We start from the raw sequence: 25,881 nt of genomic DNA, 5'->3' as shown, positions 1-25,881 counted from the left end.
GGAAACTAGGAGGTCACAACTGAGCCTGGAGTGGGGGTACCATGGTGGTGACATCTGTGGGAATTGCATAGATAGAAGATCTTGTCCTACCTGACACCAGTAATAGGCCTTACGTCAATGAGGGACTCCTGGGAGTAGAGCTGGGAGGACCCACGTGCCATTCAGATCCGCATGTTTCTGCTAGGGCAACTCAGTCTCTATGGGACCTGTCCTTAACTACTGGTGAGCCTACTGTTCCTTGGGTGTCAGAAGGCTGACTCAGAAGGCCTTGTAGGAGGAAGTGGGACCAATTTCAGGAGCTGAAAAGAGAGAACATTTTTTTGCAACTAGGGAGAGAAAGAGAGGTTGGATAGGTCAGCTCAGGCTGCAAGGGAATAATGATCAGATCTCAGGGGAGCAGGAGACACCCTGCTGAGAAGTGCACATTGGGTGCTGAGTCAGGAAGGGGGTACAAGACTGTGTGTGTAGGGGGTAAAGAGATAGGGAATCCAGACAAGACCATAAGCCTCCAGGAAGGTGTGAGTGAGCAGGGGCTGTGGGAGAGCTGAGAAAAGCTGCTGCCTCTGGTGGCGGCAGCTGTAGCCTAAGGGGATTCTGGAACAGCCTGTATGGAAGGAACCACACCCACACATGTGCATCACACAAACCAACAGCAGTGGTCCCTGGAAGTCATTTTGGTGGTCTATGAAGAACACAGAGGTGACTCCAGGGATAATTCTGAGGGTTTTGCTGAATCCATAGCAGGGGCTTCTCTCCCCATCATACCCACCTCCAAAGCCCACTTAAAAAGTTGGAAGACTTCTGTGTTGGGGAGCTACAGGGAGCAAGCCTGGGGAAGGGTGGACACTGTCCTATAAGGCAGGTGGAATAGCCTCAGGACCAGCTGGGCTCAGGACCTGCAGGTAAGGCCCAGAGGACAAAGGCCTGTGAGTGCTGAGGAGGGAACAGAGAGAAATGGGCAGGACCTAGCCTAATAGCTTGCAGCTGGGAGTGGGGACAGCTGGGACCTGAATGGCAGGAAGAATTTAACAATGAAAACTCAACTCAACCTGGATCCAGGGCTAAGCTGGAGGTTGGGTCAACCCTCTTGGGCCTCCCTCTGCACAGGAGGTCCCATCTCCTGTCTGAGCTTGAGACCAACCCATCCATCCAATTTCCAGCACTTCCCCAGGAACCAATCATTCATCACCCACCCAAGTGTGGGATCAGGGTGTGTTGGTGGGGAAGAAGAGCAGAAGAGGAGCTACCCAGGGACCAGAGTCTAGGGCCTCTCCCCACAGACTCAGCTGCAGAGAATCAAGCTGGGCATAAATCTGAGGGTCTGGCCGCCCCCAGAGCAAAGGCCCCCAAGGAGGGAGTTTGTGGCCTGCAGGTAGGTCCGGGCCCCACCAGGACCCCATCACAGGTAGAGCAAGAAGACGCCTACTGCACTCCCCCACAAGCACCACCATGGTGGCCGCATGGGATGAAGGGAGGAGAGGAGAGCTAAGAGGTAATCGACCAATGGCCAAACTGGAGAAGCCAGAGCAGTTCGACCCAGCAGGTGCTGGGGCGCCCTGGTGAAGGCACTCACTGCCCACGCTGCCCCCAGCACAGAATCAAAAGGGCGGAGAGGCTGTTCCCAAGGCTTCTCTGCTACCGCGATCCAATACATCAAAACAAGCTGACCCAGGGCCTTAGGACTTGGGGGGCGGGAGAGGATGTGAGGGGGGGGGTGAGAGCAGCCAGACCCCTCTCCCCAGCTCTGACCCTGAGGAGGCCCTTCGAACCGGGGCCACCTCCTCCTCCTTTCCCCTTTCTGGTGAAGGGAAAGGACCAGAGACGGAGGGTGGGGGGGCGGGACTTGAGATTAGTATGCGAGCTCCTATTGGTCAGAGGAGCTGCCGGTCAGGAGGGCAACTCGGGCGAGGATTGGCTGCGTGAGGCGGGGCGCGGCGCGGCTAAAGACGGGGTCCAAGGGGTGGGGCTGACGCTGCAGCTGGCGCAGCTCAGACTCCGAGCAACCGCCGCGGAGCAGCCAAGCAACCACCCTCCCCTGCCAGTTCCCGCGCCCGGGCCGGGGTTAGGCCCCCCACCGCCGGGTCTCCGGGGGCTGCAGCAGCGGCGGCGGCGACAGCGGCGCCGCCCGCGGTTCCCACCGGGGCCCGGGCGCCGGCCCCGCTCTGCAGGATGGGAACGGTGCTGTCTCTTTCCCCCGCCTCTTCGGCCAAGGGCCGGAGGCCCGGCGGGCTGCCCGAAGAGAAGAAGAAAGCGCCGCCCGCGGGGGACGAGGCGCTGGGGGGCTACGGGGCGCCGCCAGCAGGCAAGGGCGGCAAAGGCGAGAGCCGACTCAAGCGGCCGTCCGTGCTCATCTCGGCGCTCACCTGGAAGCGCCTGGTGGCCGCGTCTGCCAAGAAGAAGAAAGGCAGCAAGAAGGTGACGCCCAAGCCGGCGTCCACTGGCCCCGACCCCCTGGTCCAGCAACGCAACCGCGAGAACCTTCTCCGCAAGGGCCGGGACCCCCCAGACGGCGGCGGCGCCACCAAGCCACTGGCGGTGCCGGTGCCCACCGTGCCCGCGGCCGCCGCCACCTGCGAGCCGCCGTCGGGGGGCAGCGCGGCCGCCCCGCCGCCGGGTTCGGGCGGGGGAAAGCCGCCGCCGCCGCCACCCCCAGCCCCGCAGGCGGCGCCGCCGGTGCCTGGCGGCTCGCCGCGGCGGATCATCGTGCAGGCGTCCACCGGCGAGCTGCTGCGCTGCCTGGGCGATTTCGTGTGCCGACGCTGCTACCGCCTCAAGGAGCTGAGCCCGGGCGAGCTGGTGGGCTGGTTCCGCGGAGTGGACCGCTCGCTGCTGCTGCAGGGCTGGCAAGACCAGGCCTTCATTACGCCCGCCAACCTGGTGTTCGTGTACCTGCTGTGCCGCGAGTCGCTGCGCGGGGATGAGCTGGCGTCGGCCGCCGAGCTGCAGGCCGCTTTCCTCACCTGCCTCTACCTCGCCTACTCCTACATGGGCAACGAGATCTCATACCCGCTCAAGCCCTTCCTCGTGGAGCCCGACAAGGAGCGCTTCTGGCAACGCTGCCTGCGCCTCATCCAGCGGCTCAGCCCCCAGATGCTGCGGCTCAACGCCGACCCCCACTTCTTCACGCAGGTCTTTCAAGACCTCAAGAACGAGGGCGAGGCTGCCGCGGGCGCCGGGGGTCCACCCAACGGGGGCGCGCCCGCGGCCCCCGCCTCCTCCTCGGCCGCCAGGGACAGCTGCGCGACCGGAGCCAAGCACTGGACTATGAACCTGGACCGCTAGGGATTCCCAAGGGCCGCGCCCGCCCCCCACCCCAGCCCCTGACACGCACTCGGAGCCCCCGGGACCATCAAGCCGCCGCCGCTGTTACCGCTGCTCCGTGCCGTGGCCGGAGGAGGAGCCGCCCCTGTCCCGCAGGGGAAGGTGGAGGCCAGGATGCCAGAGGCCACGGCTCTGGATTTGCTGGGCATAGGGTGGGGGTGGGGGATGAGCACGGGAGGGGGACCCCCAACCTCACCCTTTCTGTCTGCCTCTGCCCCCCCATCTCTCCAATTCTACCCGGGTGTCCTCCTTCCCTTCCGTGTGTATCTGTAAGTCCATCTCCCTCGGTTTTGACCATTTCCTCGCCTCCTTCCTGTATCTTCATCTTTCCTCCTGTCTGCCTTCCCATCTCCCTCTCTGCCTTTCCATTTTCCGTACCTTGGGTGTGTATTTCCATCTCCATCTTACCCCCTACCTGACTATCATTGCCCCCCTTTCTCATTCTGCACCTGTGTCCCCATCTCCCCTCCTCGTTCTCTTTTCCTTGCTCCTCGCATGTGTCACCATCTTCCCTCCTGTCTGCTTACCCCGCCCCCCCGCCTATGTCAGCTTGCATTTTTCCCCCTACTGAGCCCCCACATCCCCTTTCCCAGACCAAAGGGAATATTAATTCTTGATTTGGACTGACTTCGGTGCAGCGAGAAACTGCAGCCCCAGGAGCCCAGACAACCACCAGGATGGTCCTTCGCCCCACCCCCACCTCCTCTCCCTACCTTTTCCAACGTGTTGCATGCCGGGAGTTGGGGGGGGAGGGAGATGCCGGCTTCAGGAGGCTGAGGTTTGGGGGCAAAATCAACCTAGGAGGCCACCCCGGCGGCGGCGGCGCCTCAGCGGAAGGGCGGGAGGAGACAGAAACTCTTCTTACTCTGGGGGAGGGGTACCCCTCTTCCGTATCCTTAGGTGTTTTTTTTCCTCCCCTTTTAATTTATTTGGTTGTTTCCAGAGGGAGGGGGGAGGGGTGGGTATTGGGCCGGGAGCTGTCTGAGGTGCTGATTTGAGGCCGGACCGGAATCCTCCCGGGAGGGTACCAGGGACTGGGTTGGGCCTGGTGCCGTGTCCAAGGTGCCAATGATGCGGGCCGACGGCGCGGGCTGCACTGTCTGTCTGTCCGTCTGTCCCAGAGAGAACTATAAAGCGCTGGAAGCGCCTGCAGATGGTTTTGCGCCGGCCTTTCTTTGGGCCCCAGGAGGGAGGAAGTGGGATTGGGAGTGAAACAGTCACAGATAGGGCAGGAGGGCCCCCATGGGCCTAGTGGGGGAGATGGGTCCCTGAGAACTGCTACTCTTTCCGTCCCCCCGCCCCCACATTGGCTTCCATTTTATTGAGAGTAAAGTAGCCAAAGGTTGAGGCCTGGTGATAAAGCGGAATCCCCTCACACATTACTTCTCCATCTTGTCTCATCTAGCTCTTCATGGTCTGCGCATTAATGAAGAGCTAGATGAGACAAATGCGCAGACCATTTAGGGATTAAATGATGAGGACAGCAAAAGTTGTACCCTTTACAAAGTAGTCCATTGAGGTAGAACTAGCTAGTAATGATTGCTGCTTTTCTCTTCTTCCTCCATCTCTCCCCACTATATATACTGTCTAGAGTCTAGTTAGGCCTGACTAAGCCTGTGCTCACCACTCTCGGGTGGGGCCTGACTGTCACACTCAGCTCCACACCCCTCCTCCAAACTCCTGGGTTGTTTCAAGGCCATTTCAGTCACATGCCCACCCAGGATAGCCTTGGGAAGTCCATCCCTGCTTAAGATTCAGACCTGGCCCTTTATTCCCAGGGAGGCTAGGACACAGGCAGCCTGGGAGACAGGAGCCATTCTTAGGGGTTGAAAGAAGAGAAATAAGCTTTTTAGCCTGAGATTCCTGTCCCGTTGCCTTTTTCGCCACGTGGCTAAGCGCCCCATTCAGTTTCATTGACCCAAGGAGGCCTGGCTCCAGTAGAGCGCTGGCGTCTCTGACCCTAGTCGCCGCCTAGACCTCGAGGATCAGGAGTCAGAACCTCGCGGCCTGAAAGACTAGGCCCGGGTTCGCTGTCCGTGGTGCTGACCGGCACGCTGGGGCAGGGTGGGGGCTTGCGGGGGCGGGAGGAGTTGCAGACTCGGCTTCACCTAGATTTTCTGAATAATTTGGTAGCAGGTTGTGATCTCTTCTGATGGCGAGTTGCAGGCGTCTGGCCCGAGAACCCAAGAACGCCGGCTTCCATTTGCCCTCCTAAGAGGACAGACCGCTACTCTACCCCGGCCTCGGCCCAGCGCCCTTGCACCCGGCCTGGAGCCGGAAATCCCCAGTCCAGATTTGTGAATCGAATTCCCGGGGGGGAGGGAGGGGAGAAGCGGGAGAGCTGGCGGAAGGGAAGGCGGGAGCAGCCGCCCATTGGCTGGAATTTGGCGCAGTCAGCGCGGTGCCGTCATCTTTCTGGGTTTGGGAGGAGGGAGGGAGGAGCACTTGGGTCACCCCGCGGCTGTCGCCATAGTAACCAGACTGAGCGGGCGGGGCCACCTTTCCACTCTCCCCACACTAGCGGAGGAAACAATCCTAGGCTGCCTTATTTAGAACTAGTTAGCAAGACTACTTGATTGGAACTTCTGCGTTAGAAGAGTCTAAAGTGGGTGGGAAAGAGAGACCAGAGAGCCTACCGAGACCCCCCAAACATCCTGCTTTTGGCGGGATCACTAGGTACTGCCCCTGAACCCACAGACACAGCATCCTCCCTTTACCACACACACACACACACACCCATCCAGGAACCTGTGGTCTGGCACTTGGAGACTTAGAATGAGAAAAAAGCCTCAGTGCTTGGTGTCAAATTAAATCTCACTTTCCTTGCCATGCCCCGAGGCATGAGACACCGCCATAATCCGATTAAGGGGTAAGCGACTGGAGGAGGATCAGCATGAATACATGGAAGAATTAGCCTCCTGGGTCAAACCTGGTCAGACTCCTGTTTTGTAAGGGAAGGCTGGTCACATGGAGAAAGGCTCAGTCTTCTGAGAAGGCAAGGTGAGAAGGGAGAAAGTGCAGAAACAGAGTAAGGTGCCTTCTCTTTACTGCCCAGAAGTGAACCTCAGGGAAGTGAGTCCAGGCTGAGGAGGGTAGTGGTGAAGAGGGCTCAGAGTTCTAGAAAGAGCCCAGCCTGGGTGAGGGGCCGACTGAGGAAAGAATGGAGACGGAGAATAGGATACAGAAACACAGCTGGAGCCGTGACTCAGCACTTCCCCTGGCAAAGGACTGGCTCTCCCAGCAAAGGAGCAGCAGAGAGGGGAGGGAAGCAGGAAAGCAAATGTGTGGATAGACAGTGATCTGACCATTTGTTGCATATCATTTGTTGCATGGATATACAACCAAAGGCACACATTTTAACCCAGAGAGCAGGTACATATACATTTATACTGATGAAGGCTCCTTCAGACATAACATGTACACATCTCCACTGCCTACTTCCCTGCCCCTCTTCCTGGAGCAGAGGACATTCTGTCCTGAGAGCTATGCTTGCTTGTCCCTGTAATACCTTGGTACTTAATGGGAAAGGAGAAATGAAAAAAAAAAAAATCGCAGACGTGGGGGCGGGGGGTGTTGGTTGTCATGGTAGCTGCTTTGCCTGCCAGACAGAGTGCCCAGCAACCAGAGCATCTGGCAATATCCAAGGGGACATCCTGTGGCCTCTACCTATGGGGACTCTGCCTCAGGCCCCCAGATGGGCATCTCTGGAAGATTTTCACAACAGAGGCTGCCACAGCAACCCCTTCCAGCCACATCACCATGACCAAAGACAGGTGACAGCCAGGTATGGAGGGCTGACCATCTTTACATGCCCCACTTTAAGTGGTACTCCTGATCCCTTTATACATGATAAACAACATTTGCTGTCAGTGACCTCAAGACAGCAGGTGTTAACACTTTAAGGACCTTCATTAAGACTGTTACCTTCCCTCTGAACACCTTGCTAAACACCCTACAAGAAGGTCATGTATATCCACACAGGCTAGGTGTGTAAATGCGGGCTAGGAAAATTGTTTTAGTTCGGTGATGAAAGATTGGGTGCAAAATAGATAAACTGCAGGGGTTAGTCTCAGGATTCAATACATTAGTTGACCTTAGTTTAATACATTGATGAGATTTAGAGTCAGTCTCTCTGTTGCACTTATAGGCAACCCCCACCTCTATTTTTGTTTTTTCTTTCCTCTATCTTAGGTTTAACATCTTAGTTTCTGGATTAAAATTCCCCCAATCTAGATTAAGCTTTCATGTTTTTCTTTCCCCCTGGATTTTTTCCACTATTTCTTTAGTAATTAGCTGCTCCTAGGGTCTCTTTCTATTTGGAGATATTGCCCACAGTAGTTACTCCCCTTTCTTAAGACTTCCTCTCCCCCATTTCTTTATACCCCTTGGTCATAGTCTCCTGTGATTGATATTTATCTTCAAGTCCACAAATCATAAAGTTAGTTTCTTTGTGTGCATTTTTATATATGACTACCTAAAAGGAAAGAGGGGTTATCACCATTCTGTTATAATCTTTCAACATTTTACTCCTTAAAAAAAAATAATAATAATTTACATACAATCCCAGAAAAACACAGAATATCAAGTAAAACATAAGAAAGAAGAGTAATGATGGAGGGCTTGCCCTACCATGTACTTAAATGTATTATAGAACTAAGGTAGTTAAAATATATGGCACTGACTTAGGAATAGAAAATAGAACAGAATAGATATTCCAAAGCTGAACTCTGGCATACATGGGAATTTAATATATGATAAAGGCACCATTTCAAATCCACTGGGAAAGATGGATTAGTCAGCATATGGTTTTGTACAACTGGGTAGTCATTCATATGAAGAAAAAAGGTCAATTATTCCTCATTCTTTACCCCAAAATAAATTCCAGATTTTTTTTAATGTAAAGGAAAAAGCTATAAAACCCTTAAAAGAGAAGACAGTTTGTTTTTTTTTTAAGATTTTATTTATTTATTTGAGAAAGAGAGCACAAGTGGGGGGGGGGGCAGAGGGAGAAGCAGGCTCCCCGCTGAGCAAGGAGCCTGATGCTGGATCCCACGAGCCAAGGCAGACGCTTAACTGACTGAGCCACCTAGGCGCCCCAAAGAAGAGGAGACAGTTTAAAAGTACCTACTAAAAATTTAAATGCACATAGCTTTCTATTCAGGAATTCTGATTTCTAGTATTGACCCTGGAGAAATACTTGAATATGTGCACATAGAGACATGATAAAGATATTTTTATTGTGTTATTGTTTGAAGAGAGATAAATTAGAATCAATGTAAATATTCACCAGTATGTTAGAGGTTAAATAAGCTTTGATACAGCCAAATTACTGAATACTACAGTATTCAGTTAAAAAGAATGGATTAGACTATATGTACTGATGAAAGATCTACAAAACATGTAGTATCATTAAAAGTTGCATAACAATATATACAGTACAATATAATTTATGCAAAAGCAAAACAAAATTAAAGCTTAATTTGTGTGTGTGTGTGTAATAGAAGCTTGAGAAAGATATACATCACTCTTAATAAATGACTTCTTGGAAGAACTGGGATTGATTTTGTCTAGAGGACATGCACCTTATCTGTGGAGTTTAATTTTTTACAACAAAAATGTATTAGTATATTGTTTGCATAATTAGAAAGTAGTAGTTAATATATGGCAATAGTCAAATATTAAATAAAAATACTTAGAGAAAACAAGGATTATTTATTAGTATTGTTACTAGTGCATCTTGGGTTGGGTGATGAACATTTTTTTTGGCATAGACCTTGAAGGAAAAGATTTATTCATCTGACTCCATTTCAACTTTTGAATGTTAGAGAAATAGAGAGAGAAAGAGCAACCACAAATAAGATTAAAAGGCAAGTGACAAGCTGAGAGAACATATTTGCAGCAAAATATATTTTCAGTAGAAAATTAATCGAAACTGTGAAGATGTCATTCATGCCAAAAATGTAAATAATCAATAAACACATAGAAAGAGACTTTGTTATTGAAAAGAAAATTCAAGTCAAAACAGTAATGGGAGATTCCATGTCTTATACTGACAAAGATTATATGGAAAATGTCAACAATGATAAAAACATGAGGAGATGTGCACTTTCTCATATTGGGGCAATTATATATATATACAACATATATATGTGTATGTGTTAGTTCAGTCTTTTTGGAGAGCTACTTGGCTAGGGATCAAAATGTGAAAGAGAGTGCTCTTTGACCTAGCTTCACATTTCCAGAAATTTGCCCTAAGGAAATAAGTGGGAAAGGACACAAGGGTGCTTATCGTAACATTGTTTATAATAATAAAAAAAATGGATGTAAGAGTAGGAGATTAAGTTGGGATAAATCAATATTTGCTGGGATATTATGAACCACTAAAAATGATACATCAGTCTGTATTTATTGACATGAAAAATGACCATGCAAAGTGAAAATATCTGGCCAAAAACAATATAATATGGCCCTATTTGTGTAAGAGGGAGAGAGAGATCTTTAAATAGCTGTCCTCTTCATGTCATTCACATCTTGGCTTAATAGCCACCTCTTCTTGATGAATTCATCTCAGCCTGCCCCATAGTCACCTTCCTTCACATACCCCTGATTTCTTTTCTTTTTTTAAGATCTTATTTATTTATTTGACAGAGAGAGCACAAGCAGGGGGAGCGGCAAGCAGAGGGAGAGGGAGAAACAGGCTCCCCACTGAGCAGAGAGCCGGATGCAGGGCTTGATCCCAAGACCTGGAGATCATGATCTGAGCTGAAGGCAGACGCTTAGCCATCTGAGCCACCCAGACACCCCCCCAATTTATTTTCTTCACAGCATTTGTCACCCCCAATTATTTTTTGTTGCTTATTTACTTTGTATCCTCTCAATAAAATGTCTGTCTTGTTCACTGCTAGATTCCCTGCACCAGCATAGTGCTGGGCACACAGTAGGCAGTCAATAGATCTACACCGAATGATTCTGTATGTGTGTGTGTGTGTGTGTGTGTGTGCGCAGCAATAGACACTTTTAAGAAGTTTACTAAAATATTAATGTTGCTCTCCCTAAGTGGTGGGATTTTAAATGATCAGTTTTACTCTCTTCTTGGTATTTTTCTGAGTTTCCTAGTTTGTTACAACGAATATTATTATTATTACCTTAAAAAGGAAGGAAAATCATGATGAAAGAAAAAGAGAGACAGAGAGGGAAATAAGGAAGGAAGGGAGGGAGGGTAGGAGGAAAGAGGGAGGGAAGGTAGGAGGAAAGAGGGAGGGAAGGAAGGAAGGAAGGAAAGAAGGAAGGAAGGAAGGAAGGAAGGAAGGAAGGAAGGAAGGAAGGAAGGGAAAAGTGAGGCAGGGCAGTGTCTGGGCAGCCCTGCCCCCGTCCTCTCTCACATATCTCCAAAGTCTCTTCACTCCCTTCCCTGTCCTCAAGCTCTTTCCAAATCCCAAGAATTTAAGAGTGTCTTTTGCTGTACAAGTACAAGATACCTATCTAGCACAGCAAACTGTTAGATACCTATCTAGCACTGTGGGCATACATGCAGCCCGTTTGGTGAATGAACACACACAGAGCATGGATACACGCATACACACTCTTACAAGGATCCCTCAAAGGCTATTTAAAGAACACTCCTCTATCTTTGGCATAAATGCCATAGAAGACCCACTATCCCTTATTCAAATAATAAATGTAGGGGAAATTTTTCTCTTCACATGGACTTATTCATATCCTTTCTTTAAACCATGAGAACTAGCACAGTGCCTGGCATTTAGTCGGGTCTCAGTAAATGTGAAATAGTGACAGTTTCCATGTTTGTCTTTGGTTGCCAGCAAGTATACAACTATACTTTCATTCTTTAACCTATTTTGGAATTTATTTCTATATGTAGCAAGAAGTAGAGATATAACTGTGTTTTCTCAAATGAATAACAAGTTGTGCCAACCTTTGAACAGTCTTCCTTTCCCTATAGAGAATGCGATCTTTTTCTTTTATGAAATTCCCACATATACATAGGTCTGTTTCAAGGCTCTGCTCAGTTCTGTTGGTCTACTTAACTATTTCTATGCCAAACCACACCTTTAATAACTGTAGCTTTGCAGTATGCTCATTGTTCTTTTGCTAAAATTGTCTAGGCTAATCTTAAACGTAGTCCAGAAGAACTTTAGAACCAAGCCTATCAGGGACTGTATTACTTTTATAGACCAGTTTGGACAGAGTTGACATTTTGCAATATTGAGTCGTTCTACCCAGGAACATGCTAAGTGTTCCTTTTATTCAGATCTTCTTTTATGTTCCTTAGTGGAGATTTGTCATTTTCCTCATTTAGATGTTTCCATGTCTTTCATTAGGTTTATCTAGGAGCATATTTTTTATTGCTGTTGTAAATCTATTATTCCCAACTATTTCCCTTGTTTTTATGGGAGTTATATGATAACCATAAGTTGTTGTATGTTAATCTTGTATGTTACTGGATATACTAGTTTCATTAGTTTTAATTGTGTTCCAGTTGGATCTGTTGGATTTTCTAGGTAGGCAGCCATACTGTCTGCAAACAAGGACATTTTAATATCTTCCTTTCCAAGATTTGCATATAGAATATATCTTTTCTTGTCTTATTGCATTGACTAGGACCTTTAGTAGAATGTTCAGTGGTGGCGGTGATAAGGTTAGAAGGGATAAAACAGATTTGCCTTGTCCTTGACTTATGGGACTGCTTCTCATATTTCACCAACTGCTTTTTTATATGTCCTTTAAAACTGAATATTCCATTTTGTGTATATTGCTATATAGTAAGTCATCTCAAATAACTTTTTGGAAGTTGATAAAACCTTAATCAAAATAATTATTCAAATTGCCTGTTCTGAGGCATGTTGGCCTACATGATCCTGGGCATGTGCAGTTTGGGGATAAAGGATGGAGTGGCTGAATGTTCCCTTGCTACTCCTCCTCCCCCACTCTGCCCAAACATTTAAAAGCAGTGTGATGTGATGCACAGAACAAAATTCCAGGAATCAGACATTTGAGTCCTTATCCGATCATTAACTAACTAATTGATCTAAGTTATTCAACCTCTCTGAACTTCAGTTTTCTCATCTATCAGATGGAAACAAGGATTTCAATGTGTTGTGGCTTAACAGGAATGACAATATTACTGTTGTTGGGGTAACAATCATTGCACTATTAACAAACATTGACAGAGGGAATAAGGGACAAAGACAGAGTCCAGAATGGAGCCCGGGGCTGCTCTGACCAGCTCTGCTGGCCCCTGAGGCAGTGGGGAGCTCTGGAGACCTGGGCCTCCCATGAGCTATCTATGACCTTGGTGACATGTGTTTATTTCCTTGCTGCAGGCAAGGTTCCAGTGGGACCCACGTGCATCTCTCTGGAATGCCAGCCAGGGGACTTGCTTCAGCTGCTGGTATGTAGACACTTATGCCAGCCAGGCCCAGCCCAGGAGCATTCCTGAGTTGAGGCCTTTGGGCCAGCAGGCCAGGTCCCTCTTGGGATTCCACACTCTAAGGATCCCATGGCCCCAGGCTGGCTCTTGCTGGCAGGGAAGAACAGCTGAACCTTTCCTCTATATTGCACCTGCTTTGTGACCAAAGGTGGGGATAGGTGCATTTGGGGGCATCTTAGGACACTAGGCACGAAGAACCTTCAAACTGTGAGGATATGGAATTGGGTGTACATATAAATGTACCAATGCCTGTACTAACGTCTATGCTTCAACATGTAGTGGAAACATGCGAGATTTGCAGCAAATCTGGGCCCTGCTATTTCCTCACTGTGGGACCTTGAGACTTTACCCCTGTCATATGAGGAATTAAAGAAGTTGTTGTAAGTATCAGGTAAAATCAGGTCTACGGATGTGCTTTGTAAACTGTAAAGTGCAGTACACATAAGGTGGTCCTGAGTTTTAGATGCATGGTCACAGATGTGGTCATTGTACAGAGGTGTGTGCAAGATGGATCCAGAACTTGTCTCTGCCTCTGTGTGTCAAAAGTAGAAAACCAAGGGAAAAGGGTAAAGGTATTGGAAAGGTGATCACAGGAAAGGAGGATGAGGCCCAGAGGTTGCTATCAGACCACAGACCCTTCCCCACTTTTCCCATTCATCTCCCCATCTGGTGTCACCCCAGATATCTCCATACTGCAGGATAAAAAAGACAGCACTGCCTGAAGCCTCCCTGATAACGTCCTGCTGTGTTGCTAAGCAACTTGTCCTCCTCTTCCAGAAAAAGGAACCTGATGTTCATGCTCAGGGTCTGGCCTCCAGCCTCCTTTAACTACTCCCCCCTTCCCTAATCTCACAGAAATTCAAGGAAGGAACTTCTCTGACTCATGGAAAGAGACTTGGGGTAGGTACAGTTGGAGGATTAGACTGATGGGAGATGGTTTGAGCTCACAGGGCAGGTCTCTGTTCTGAGCTGGTTGTTGCTGGGGGGATGACACTTAGGAAGCCCCTCTCTGCACTAGACTCTTTAGGCATATGCTCTGTCCTTGCATCTAACCAACAAGGTGGGTATAATCAGCATCTCCATTCTACAGATGAGGCACTGAGGCCCAGAGAGAGTAAGGAGCCTTCTTGGTTCCAATAAGAGTATACAAAGGCTGGGTTAGTATCCATGTCCATTTGGGCTCCTTCTACTCTATCATGTCATTTGAGATAAATTCAAGGGTCACAGTTGGCCACAAGACTTCCAATGGGCATTTCTCACTCTATTTGTCTGGAACCCATGGTAAGTGCTGGATTTGGAACTTGTCCTGGGGTTGGGCTGGGGTTTGGGCACAGGTTATAGTCCTGCCACTTCCTGGGCCTCTCAGAATCTTAGGATCTGTTCATTCTTCCATGAGAGATGATAAGGGAATAAGAGGTGGGGAAAGGAGTGAGCTGAGCTACTAGGGTTTGAATCACACCTCTATCTAGCAGCACTGTGACCCCGAGCATGTTTTTTAACATTTTGTGCCTTAGTTTTCCTCATCTACAGAATGGGAATAATACTAGAACCAACTATAGAGGGTCATAAGGATTAAATGAACGTAAAGCTCTTTAAATAGTGCCTGGCACGTAAGTGTTCAATAAGTATTAGCCATTATTATTATTATTATTATTATTATTTCTAGGAGGCTTTAGCGTGTAAAGCTCTTTCACATCCTTAGTGGTTAAGAGAACTCACTGCTTCTGAAATGAGACTGGGTGCAGATTCTGCTCTGCCCTTTCTCACTGTGTGACTTCAAGCTTAACCCCTCTGTGCCTCAGTTTCCTCATCTATAAAGTGGGGGAAATCATAATGTCTATTTCAGAGGATTGTTGTAAAGATTCAATGTGATTTGGATATTAGTTATGGTAATGTTAGTTGCTGTAAGAAGAAATCCTGCAAACTTCAAGGAATAGTCTAATGCACATTGATGGGTGATTTCTTTCCATGTGGTGTTTTAGGAACCAAGATCCATCCATATGGTAGCTCTGCCTTCTCTTAGGAACTAGTCCTCCTCTGAATCCAGATGGCAGAAAGGGAATAAGAAAGTATGGAAAAGGCACTTCCATTTCTAAATGCTTGGGCCTGTGAGCAACACATACTATCATTTCCATTCATATTCTTGGCAAAAACAAGTCGCGTGGCTCCCACCAAAATATAAGGAGAGCTGGAAAATGAGTCCCTGGCTGGGCAATCACTTCCCAGTGACACCTCTACTATGTGAAGTAAGGAGCATGCAAATTTGGGGGGATGGAGCTAGCTGTGTCTGCTACATTGAGAGAAATAATATTAGGATATTATTTGGGTAGTGGTAAGTGTGAGAAGTAGGTTAGGTACTATTGCTAATATTATTCTTTTTAAAATTTATGTATTTATTTTAGAGAGAGAGAGCAGGAGGAGGGGTAGAGGGAGAGAGAGACTCTCAAGCAGACTCCACACTGAGTGCAGAGCCTGACACAGGGCTTGATCTCATGACCCTGAGATCATGACCTGAGCTGAAATCAAGAGTCAGACACTTAACCTACTGAGCCACCCAGGCGCCCCATATTGTTAACATTATTCTTATTTAATCTACACAATGACCATGGGAAGTAAACATTACTATTGTTCACATTTTATTTTATTTATTTATTTTTAAAGATTTTATTTATTTATTTGACAGAGAGAGATAGCGAGAGCAGGAACACAAGCAGGGGGAGTGGGAGAGGGAGAAGCAGGCCTCCCGCTGAGCAGGGAGCCCGATGCGGGGCTCGATCCCAGGACCCTGGGATCACGACCCGAGCCCAAGGCAGACACCCAATGACTGAGCCACTCAGGCGCCCCTATTTTATTTATTTTTTTAAGATTTTATTTATTCATTTGAGATACAGGGAGCATGAGCAGAGGGCAGGGGGAGAGGGAGAAGTAGGCTCCCCGTTGATCAAGGAAACCAACATGGGGCTCCATCCCCGGACCCTGGGACCATGACCTGAGTCGAAGGCTTAACCGACTAAGCCACCCAGGCGCCCCTATTGTCCACATTTTAGAAAAGAAAACAAGTCTCCAAATAGTATAGACAGATTTCCAAGGTCACAAGGCTGGTAACTAGCTGAGATCCTGTAATTCTAGATTCAGTATTACCGCAAGAAGAAATGGAGGATGCACTGGGTATAGGAGGCTGCCCCATGTGACAGTGGCATGGCCCTATCACCAGTCAAGGGGCTGGTTCTTGGTGAAGCTCAGTAGGTGGGTCCAGAACAAGGTCTGGATTGGCCTAAAAAAGTAGATATGGCCACTCAAGTTCCTCCCGGGACACTTGGGGGCATCTGATTGGTACTAGAGGAGAAGAGGCAGGGACTTGCTTTGTTTAGGGTGGTTTTGTTGGTTTGTCTAATAATAGAAAATATGGATATATGTACCAAGGTACTTATGTAATCATTTAATCTTTCAGCCCTCTAAGGTAGGTTCTGTTATTATCAAATCCATTTTGCAGATAGGGTAATTGAGGCACAAAGAAGAAAAGTAACATGCTTGAGGTCACACAGCTAGTAAGGGACAGAGCCAGCACCCAAGCCTGGGAAGTTCAGCTCCAGAGCCCTTGTTCCTATCCCCCCATACTGTGTTGCCATTGTCTAAAAAGAAAGGAAAGGCAGAAATAGCAGGCAGCATCCAGTGAGAGAATCCTCAGAAATAGAAAAAGTCATAGTCAGTGGGACAGTGGGTCACTTGTCTCTACATACGAAACCCACCATTCCAAGACAGAGGAGAGTCAGGGAGAAATACCACTGACAAAACTGAGGTAGGAAATGCTATCAAAGTCAAAGTGCAGTCAGACCCCCCAGCCCCACCCCAGAGTAGAGTGATCTACTCCAAGCTTGTAGGAACACAAGTAGGAAGGTGAAGGCTTGCAAAAGACAAGGGGGGAACAAAACAGTCTCCGATTTGCTCTTTATCAGATGGAAGCCCTAACTAAGGACAATCATAAGCCGTCAATCTGCCCTTCATAACCAACCATCTTCTGCTATGACAATTAAACAAGAGTACACCTGCAATGGGTAAGCGGCAGGTCACATCCACATGAGGAAGAGGCTCTCCAGGAAGGTCCCGCAGGAGGGGATGTGGTGTGATGCTGAGGACTTGAGCTCAGGGGTCACAGGCTGGGCCAGCCACCTGACTTCTCCAAGCCTGAGCTTCCTCATCTGGAAGGAGAGGTAACCATCCCCACCTGGCGAGGTTGTGGCCCGCTCAGAGGAGATACCACATGAAAATCATCCGAATAGGGCAGAGCCTGGCAGAGTCAGGTTCAATGAATGGTAGGGTTGCTCCTTTTTATTATCAGCAAGTCTACTTGATATGAATTATAAATAGTTTGAGGAACAAGCTGAAATTAAGTGCATCTTAAAGACATATTGGAAAAAAGATGAAGGCCAGAAAAGCAGAAGGGTCTGAGAAAAGTACAGCACAGAAGCCCATTTTGATGTCTATCTGTGGTCCCCTGAGCTAACATGTGCCTCTGTGACTGTGCAGATATCAGGTGGTGTGGAAACAGATGTCCTCCCCCCGCATGCTGGTCAGGCTTCTGAGTCCATCTGCAAGTGGAGCTTGGTGACATGGCACACACATTATCCTCCACCTGTGGAGGAGACACAGGTGTGTGTAATCCTGGCTGGGGGTGGGAGGGATCCTACAAAGAAGGTAATCAAGGGCCACTCGGGACAATGGAGAAACCACTCAGCATTGGGAAAAGGCTTGGGAGAGAAACCAGAAGACACAGGTCCTAGAACAAACCTGAGACTTTAGCCAAGTCTCTTAACCTATTTGGCCTTGGTTTATTTATCCTTCTAGCGGGTAAAGCAATCCTTGCTCTTTCTTCCTCCCTGACCATGGACGGGACCAATAAGACGATGGATGCGGAAGTGTTCTATAAACTCTGTAACAGAAGCATGTGGTGTTGGGGGGTGGTGGGGGGGTAGGAAGTGAGCCATATTTTCACCAGTGACATAAATGAGGAGGTGGAGAAAATGCTCAGGACTTCAGGGAACGCAAGAGGGGCTGGATCTTGGAATGGGAGAGGGGAGCAATGGTGGGATCAGTACCCTGGACGGCCAAGAACCAAGGGGTGAAGGGTCCATGAGGATAGACCTGGATCATCAGGAAGCTGAGCGTATTAAGAGTGTGGCTTCTTTGGGGCTTGAATGAGAGTAGAGTCACCTCAAAACCACAGTAACTCAGAGCTTGGAAGTATCACTGAGGCAGAGACATAGCTAGAGCCGAAGTGGCCTGGAGAAGAGAATACCCATCTATGAGATTTGGGGGCTGGACACAACCTTAGAAATCACCTTGGACAGACATTTTCCAACTTTTTTTTTGGAACAGAGAGAACCTAGGTGACTTCTGAGGTTCCACAGAGTAGAATTCTCAAATCCCTGGTTGAGCCTCATTATTTTAAGGAGACACAATGGAATCCCAGAGAAGAGATGTGGTTGTCCAAAGGTGACATAGCAAGTGAGTTGACACTGGGACTGGAATTCAGGTTTTCTGATTCCCAATCCCGTATCTTAGCTTCCAAATTGGCTTTGTATGTAGGAAAAAACAGGGGGGCAGGGTGGGCTTTAAGGATGTGATTTCATAGGTATGAAGATCCTCAAATCTAAGGACACCTCCCCTCAGCTGCCCAATGGTGCCTGAAATCCCATCTTTACCAACTTACTCACAGGACTTCAAGAGCCTCAAGTTTGGAGAAGTTACCTTGTCTCCCCCTCCCGCAGGCCCCTGGGAAAGGGGCTGCTGAGTACCGACAGAAGTGCTTCGTTCAATCAAAGTGACATGTCTGTCTTCCTGTAGCTTCCCAATACTGCCCTTCGTCGCACACATCCAGGTCCTCTGCCACAGGCCAGATCTTTGAGTAATCGAGGACAGTTCTCGTGTCCCTTTCCCCAGTGTGATTTCCAGACTACATCTCTCATTGTCGTTGGTTCTCCAGCTTTCTCTCTTTTCACTGCCTGAGCCCACTACTCTGTATGTTCTCCATTTGGTGTTCTCTAGGAAGTGCTCTCTAACACTGTGTCCCATTATGCTGGGGGCACACTCATTAGAGCAAGGGGGTCATTTCCTTCGTCTTTGGGGCCATAGCTCCATCAGTGCATCCTCAGATCACAATGATTTTCCTACATTCCACCCTTCGGCCTCCCATTTAATATTGTGTTGACTAAGAAGCCACTAATTTATACACAGGCTCTCCTGAGCCACTTCCTTGCCACACCTCACACTCTGACCTCCTGTTTTTTCATTTAAAGATCTAAGAGCAGGGCCTCACACTCTTTGCCAGAAAATTTCACCTTGTTACATTTAGCCCACAATTCTTAGCAGCCCAGATCTTTTTGGATCCCGATTCTGTCTCTCCAGTGAATCTGTTCTCCTTCCCAGCTTCCTGCCCCCTGCAGAGAGGTCCTTTGCACCTCCCTCCAAGTCACTGAGGCCCTCACAATGTGCAACTCATCCCCTGGTTCATCTGCCCCATGGAATACGTGAGCCTGCTCTTCCACCTCATGACATCTATAGGGCATAATGATATGGAACATGCTCGTACCAGAATATTAGGTGACTAAAGTAGGGTACCATTAAATTCTAAAAGCCATAGTGAAAAAGAAAGAGATTATGTCAAAGAGATATGAATAGTGGCCTCTGTGTAATGGGTCATTTTTCCCCATGTTTCATTACACTCTTCATCCAACTCATATTTAATGAAGGCCTTGTGTGTGTATCTTCCAAAATTTCTATGCCAAGTATGTGCTATTTGGAAAACCAGGAAAAAATTAAGTGAAAATAAAATGAAAAAGGATAAAGACTCTTTCCCTAGGTGGACCTTGATGACTTCATCAGCACTCTTTGGGGAAAAGCATTCCAGCCCTCCCTGCACAGAACTGTGCTGCCTTCCACCTGCAAGTCCCCTTCCGTCCACAGCGCGCAGGGAAATCTTCTCGGCCTCCTGCGGGAGCCCAGGGTGTTCTCCCCTCAACCCGCAATCCACAGGAACCTTGGGAAAGAAGCACCAAGACCATGGGTGGGGGAGGGGGGCTTGCCTTGGTGTGCAACCCAACGTCGCAGCAATCACTTCACGCACCTGCCCAGGTGTTGTTCCATCTAAGGGAACGCGTTTAAGGCAGTTTTCCTGCCAACAGTTTTTGTAAAATGCTCGGAGAGAGCATAAAGGCCATGGTCCCAGTGGGTGCAGGATTCAGAAGGGCCTCCAGGTGGTGAGGAAAAGGGCCCAGCCATTAAGCGTCTGCCTTCAGCTTAGGTCGTGATCCCAGAGTCCTGGGATCGAGCCCCACCTCGGGCTCCCTGCTCAACAGGAAGCCTGCTTCTCCCTCTCCCTATGCCCCTCCCCCCACTCGTGCGCACTCTCTCTCTCTCTCTCTCTCTCTCTCTCAAAATCTTTTAAAATGGGGGGGGCAACCAGAATGACCCACTTGAGTCACTTCCAGGACTTCCTGAGGGAGGCAGGGCTAGGGTTCCTCCTTTTCCCTCCTCTCTGAAGATCAAAGGAAGCCTGGAAGCGTCGGGGTCCTCCAGGACTCCAGGAGATGGAACAGCTGAGGCTTCACCAGGCTAAGTCCAGGCTTAGGGGCAAAACCCGGCCCTGGCTTACCCTCCTCCGACCAGCAGAGGGCGCGCGCCACCCGCGAGAAGGAGAGTGCCTCACCAAGCCACCGCCGGGAGAGGCGGGTGCGGAACCCGGGGCGGGGGATCCCTCTTTCTGAAAATCAGGAGGCAGATCCACAGAAGAGATAGCGTTGGAGATACCGGGGCAGGGGGGCGTTTTGTGAATGAGGGTGAGAGAAAGTCAAAGTGAGGGTAGGCTGGGGAGGGGAGGGGAGGTGGGGAAGGAGACGAACTGGAGACAGAAAAGGTTGAGATGGTGTGCGGATGAGACAGGCTAGGATGGAGGGCGGGGTGGGGTGAGGTGAACGGGCAGGTGGAAGGCAGGGTGAGGCAGGTTGGGGTCGACTGCCCGGCGGTCGGTCAGTCGAGTGGGGCTGCTGCAACAGGGCAGTCTCCCTCTTGGGCTGAGCCCACCCACCAGAGGCTCCTCTGTCCCCTCCGGGAGCACCCAAGTCGGCTTTGCCCTCATTCTCTCCAACTCTTCCTTGTAAGGCCTTTCTGCTCAGGCCTGAGCTGGGCATCTCCTTTTCCCCTGAAAGAAAGGTTCTGGTGCATCAAAGAACACAGAGAGGAGGCAGTAGGGAGCTTGGGAGCTTTAATGGGTCTGGAAGGGAATAGAAACACACCAGGCCATCCTGCGTGAGAGAAAAGAGAGAGAGAGAGGAAGGGGGGCCGGAAGCTACCTAGATGAGCCACAGGGGCAGTGGCCCTCACCAAGTCCGGTGAAGCCCGGGTAGTCAAGGAGCAGGTGGACTGTGAGGCCGCTATCATTCTAGGATGGGACAGCTCAGCGGGGGAAAGAAAAAACGAGAAAAGATTTGGAATTTGAAAAAGAGGGATCATAATGGAGGGGGCTTCCAGGAGCCAGACAGAAGTACTGGTGGAGGGCAGAAAAAGACAGGGGAGGTCCGGGAACCCCCTTCGGGGCTCTGGGGCCTAGAAGATAGAGGTTAAAGAAAGCCGGGGGGGGGCACAGTCACTCTCCCCCGGGGGCTGAGGGTACAGCGGGGGGCGGGGGCGGTGGCAAACCAGTGTTAAAAGAAGACGGAGGAGGCTTCAGGTCCCTTCCCTCCCCGCCCCCCGGGGCTGGGTGCGGCGACGGAGTAAAATCTGAGATCAAAGGAACGGTGGGGGAGGCTCTGGGCCCCTTCCCCGGGTGTGGATGGGACCGAGCGAGGCTCTGAGCGCCTGGGAGAGGCCGCACGGCACCCGGCCGCCCCGTCTAGTGGTAGTGGCCCCCCAAGTGCGAGGCGGCGGCCACCGCGCCGAAGGGCCCGGGCGGGGGCTGCAAGCCGGGGCTGGGGTAGAGTGCGGCGGTGGCGGCGGCCGTGGCGGCGGGGCCCGGGCCCGGCCAGTAGGAGAAGCCGGCGGGCGCGACGCCGGCCGAGGCGGCCATAAGGTTGAGTTTGGAGAGGCCGGGGAAGGGCAGCGGGGCGAGGCCGGCCGGCAGCTTGTAGAGCGCGCCGTCCTGGGCGGCGGCGGCGGCGGCGGCGGCGGCGGCGGCGGCGTGGGCGTGCGCGGGCGGCGGCTGGCAGGCCTGGGCCAGACCCTGGAAGTCGAAGCGGTAGGCGTAGCGCTTGCCGTGCACCTTGCTCATGATGTTCTTGTCGTAGTAGTAGCGCAGCGCGCGGCTCAGCTTGTCGTAGTTCATGTTGGGCTTGCTCTTGCGCTCGCCCCAGCGCCGCGCCACCTCGTCTGGGTCCGTGAGCTTGAACTCGCCGTGGCCGCCCTCCCACGCGATGCAGCCGGCGTTGGCGCGGTCCGCCAGGAGCTCCAGCAGAAACTGCCACAGCTGGATCTGCCCGCTGCCTGTGGGGAGGGGGCGGTCAGCCACGGGCGGGGCGGGGGAGGCGCGGGGCGGGGTGCGGGGGAGAGGTGAGGCGGCAGACCAACCCGGCCGGTGGGAACCGGCGTCGGGTGAGGGAAAAAGCGCGCGTCGGGCAGGGCAGCTGGGCGTCGCTGCAGCGGCTGGCCGGGGAGGGGCCGATCGGCCGAGCGGTCCTTAGCCTTGCCCGTGATTTTGCACAATGGAAGCACGGCCCCCTCTTAGGAGGACGCAGCCCCGCGGGCTCCTGGCTTTGTGAGAATTGGGCAGGAGGGCGAAGCACAGCCTCCTCGGCGTGGAGGTAGCGGCGCCCCGGGGCACGCGGCTCTGGGAAGCCAGCAAGGGCCCAATACCGGCCCCTACTGCCACCTTGGCCCTGCGCCCTTATTCGGAGCGGAGAGGAGCCTACACGACCGCACAGGGTCGTCTGCGCAGGTGCTTAGACTGCCACATCCCAGCTGGACCATGTCCGCAAGTCCAGGGGGAAGAGGCCAGGGTGCAGCGGGACCACCCCCGCCGCTAGACAAGGCCTAGCCCCCAAAGGCACACAGTTGGACCGGCCCCGCCTGAGGTGGAGAAGAGGCGGGGGCTGGTTTTCTTGCCGTACCAGTCAGACAGGAATGGGAGCAGTGGTCTCCACAGCGTGCGAGGAGGGTCAGACTCTGAAGGCTCCCCACCCCCTCCAGGGTCGGGGGTGCAGAGCGCCGCGCTGGCGTTACTCGGGTTCCGCCCTGTTTTTCGGACCAGCCGGGATTCCCGGCCTGGGAAGGTGTCATACTTTGGGGTGTGATGCACAGCTCTTAGGAGAGGAGAGAAGACCGGGAAGACTCTGCTTGGCTCCCTGCCTCCTCCCATCTTTGGCCATCTCTGGGCTCTTCGGGCCGGGCCGTCCAGATTTCGGGATTGCTGCAAGCGGCAAGTAGGATTTTCCCGGATATTCGGGTGATGAGAGAGAGGGCTGCCCGATAATTCTCTCTCACTCCCCTGTTTTGGAGCCTCAGTCAGACAAGGGGAGAAAAATCTTGATCCAATGACTTTCTCTCACTCTCTTTTAGGGAAGAGGAAAAAAAGGATTTTCCGCGAAGTATTCTGATTATTGATTCAAATCAAGACTGGTGGAGCCTCTCTTCCTTTCTCAACCACTCGCTTTGAACCCAGACGCTGCCCCCAACATCATTTCAACCCCAATCCCTCCACACCAGCTCAGCCAGTAGCTGCCTGACTCCAGGCTGGGAGCTTTAGGGTCAGGAACAAGGGAAGGTTAAGGGACGGTTAAGGGAAGGTTTGGGTTAAAGCTGGCACCCACACAGACTGACATCAGAGGCTTGGAAACCCATTCTTGCTGGGAGTCAGTTCCCTTTTGGATAAAGCAGTTGCCAACGTTGTCACTGTGGTTCCTGTGACTTGGTGAGATCTAGGGTACTGGGGGGGGGTAGGCTGTGGGGAGGCTTTGCCTGGAGGGCCAGCCAGGCTCAGAGACCAACAAGACAAAGCCTAGAGTAATTTAGCGACTTGGGAAGCCTGATGGAGGAACCTGAGGATCAATGTCAATGGCCCAGCCGCCTTGGCCCCCAGAGCCCTGCTGGCCTGGGCCATTGAGGCAGGTAGGTGCTGACCCAGTGGTAGTGGTGAGAAGGACTGGAGTGGCCAGGGAGTAATTCCCCTTGCCCAGAGGTGCCCTGGCCTTGTGGTCCTGAGGCCAAGAGGGGAAGGACACCAAGCACCTGGGTCCTGGCCCCTCAGTGTAAAAAGGCCAAGGGCCAGGATCCTCTTCCTCTGCCCTGGTCTGCAGGTCCAGCTCTGGGACTCAGAACATACTGGAGTGGAGCCCAAGGCCAAGTGAATGTCCCCTCCCCTCAGCCTCCCCACAGTCACGCCTGGACCCTCCCTTCCCAGAGCCCCGCAGTGCACAACGCTTCCACCCTCCGGTCCGGTGGCGGTGGCGCCCGTCCTTCTGGGGTGGGTGCCCCGGCCTCCATCCGCTGTCCTCACCCCCACCCTCAACCCCCGTCCGCGGGCCAGCTCACCTTTCTGTACCGCTGGGCTCAGCGGCCCCCACCCCGGGCTCTTCCCTTCCTTGAAGAGACCGTCTCCGACGGGATCTGTAGCAGCAGGAAAAAACACTCAGGAGGACCCGGGCGGAGGTTGTGGGCTTGACGGAAAGGGCTCCGGACCAAGGTTCGGGGGGTGGGGGGTGGGGGGTTGGTTCCTGGGTGCGAGGCTGGGGGCTCGAGCCGCCAGCCCCTCCTCCCCGAGCCTGGCCCCGGCGCGCGCCGCGCGGAGCCCCTCCATAACGCCCAAGTCAGGAAACGCGTCCAGGAAAAAGGAAATCCGCTTTCCGAACGGGCCGGCGGGAGCCTTATAAAGCCGAGCAGGGAGTGCGCCCGCGGAGCGGGAGCGCCCGGAGCCCATCGGAGAAGAGAGGAGGGCGCCTGGAAGGCTGGGCTGGTGGGAACGCTCGGAGCACGGAGGTGAGAAGCCACGAGGGCGCAGGGGCGACGCTCAGCTGACCACAGCTTCCCAACGCTGAACGCACACTGAGTCAGTCCCCTGCCACACCGAAGACCCCTGCTCCCCCTACCAGGCTCCCTCAGCCGCTGAGCTCGCGCCCTCGGCCTCCCAGGCTCCCAATCTGCTCACTTCGAGTCCTTAGACCTCACACTAAAACCCCAAAGCTCCATCTGCCTTTAAGGTCCCCCAGTGCCCCTCGATTGCTCAGTCCTCCCAGCAATCCTAGTCTCTGGTCCCGTTCCCTTGGACCCCAGCAACCCCTTCCCATGCCCGAACCCAAACTTCAGGCCCCAGGTCTTGGTGCCTCCAGCCCCCGGCTGGTCCCTGGTACCTGGCAGGTACATGTTGATCAGCAGGGGCTGGGAGGCGCCGCTCTGTCTCATCGCCGCCAGGGTCTGGGTGGTGGGAGGTGTGGGGGGGGGGATGAGAAAGGGGGGACGCGTCAGGCTTTGCGCTCCGGGGCACCGATCCCCGCCCGAGGCAACCGCGGGTGACAAGAAGACGGCGCGGGTCCGGCAGGGCCTGGCGGGAGGGGGCTGCCCGGGTGTGGCGGGGAATGGAGGGGGTCCTGGAGCGATGCTCCCAGCTACCAGGCTGCCTGGAACCCTCCGGCCCCCCGCGCGGGCAGGGGCCGCAATTTCCGTTTTAATTAAAGCGCTGCTGCCTCGGCCCCCCGGGCCCCGCCCCCGCCCCTCTTATCGCCCCATCGCAATAAAGTCTCCAACGCGCCGCGCCGCAGCCAAGCGCACCCAGCAGCCCCCAGCGCCCCGCAACCCGGGAGACGCGCGGGGGATGGGCCTGGGCCTCCAGCTCTGATAGGGGTCGGGAGCGCATTTCTTTTCCGCCTCCGTGACTCTCAGCAAACAGCGATGGGGCAGGGTACCCGGCCCCACCTCGGACCCCCGGGGCCACAGCCCCTCCTTCCACCCATTCCAGCCCCCATCAAGGCTCCACTCTCCTCCCCCCTTCCTCCCCCCGCCCCCACCCGGGTTCCCGTCTCCAGGCTGCGTTATCTGCATCTTCACTTTTAAATTTCCGCTTCCCTCCCTCTCGCCTGTCGCTCCGCTCCCGGCCGGGCAGCAGTTGCTCGCTTTATCTCCGCCCCCACCTC

The 25,881-nt window shown here is 52.1% G+C and overlaps 2 protein-coding genes across 2 annotated transcripts; one reads left to right on the top strand and one right to left on the bottom strand.

Annotated features, from left to right (window-relative positions):
* Positions 1–1,974: 1,974 nt before the first annotated feature.
* On the top strand, positions 1,975–8,264 carry CDK5R2 (cyclin dependent kinase 5 regulatory subunit 2). Its single transcript, XM_032402004.1, has one exon. The coding sequence runs from the start codon at positions 2,170–2,172 to the stop codon at positions 3,280–3,282; it is 1,113 nt and encodes a 370-aa protein (XP_032257895.1). The 5' UTR covers positions 1,975–2,169; the 3' UTR covers positions 3,283–8,264.
* Positions 8,265–21,656: 13,392 nt separating this feature from the next.
* FEV (FEV transcription factor, ETS family member) lies at positions 21,657–25,313 on the bottom strand. Its single transcript, XM_032411933.1, has 3 exons — positions 25,102–25,313; positions 24,287–24,361; positions 21,657–22,243 (listed from the first exon to the last, which is right to left on the bottom strand). The coding sequence occupies exons 1-3, from the start codon at positions 25,151–25,153 to the stop codon at positions 21,657–21,659; spliced, it is 714 nt and encodes a 237-aa protein (XP_032267824.1). The 5' UTR covers positions 25,154–25,313.
* Positions 25,314–25,881: the final 568 nt, after the last annotated feature.

Source organism: Phoca vitulina, unplaced genomic scaffold, assembly GCF_004348235.1.
Source record: "Phoca vitulina isolate PV1807 unplaced genomic scaffold, GSC_HSeal_1.0 scaffold1, whole genome shotgun sequence".
Lineage (NCBI taxonomy): Eukaryota > Metazoa > Chordata > Mammalia > Carnivora > Phocidae > Phoca > Phoca vitulina.
Note: the sequence above shows the minus strand (reverse complement) of the source record. Positions and strands in the feature narration are given on the sequence as shown.

What these genes read in the sequence shown, in the direction of transcription:
- FEV (XM_032411933.1), bottom strand. Translation starts at nt 25,153, where the DNA reads ATGAGACAGAGCGGCGCCTCCCAGCCCCTGCTGATCAACATGTACCTG. An exon ending in GATCAACATGTACCTGCCAG is followed by an intron (nt 24,362 to 25,101) that starts GTACCAGGGACC and finishes CTGCTGCTACAG; the next exon opens with ATCCCGTCGGAGACGGTCTC. An exon ending in GAGCCCAGCGGTACAGAAAG is followed by an intron (nt 22,244 to 24,286) that starts GTGAGCTGGCCC and finishes CCCTCCCCACAG; the next exon opens with GCAGCGGGCAGATCCAGCTG.
- CDK5R2 (XM_032402004.1), top strand. Translation starts at nt 2,170, where the DNA reads ATGGGAACGGTGCTGTCTCTTTCCCCCGCCTCTTCGGCCAAGGGCCGG.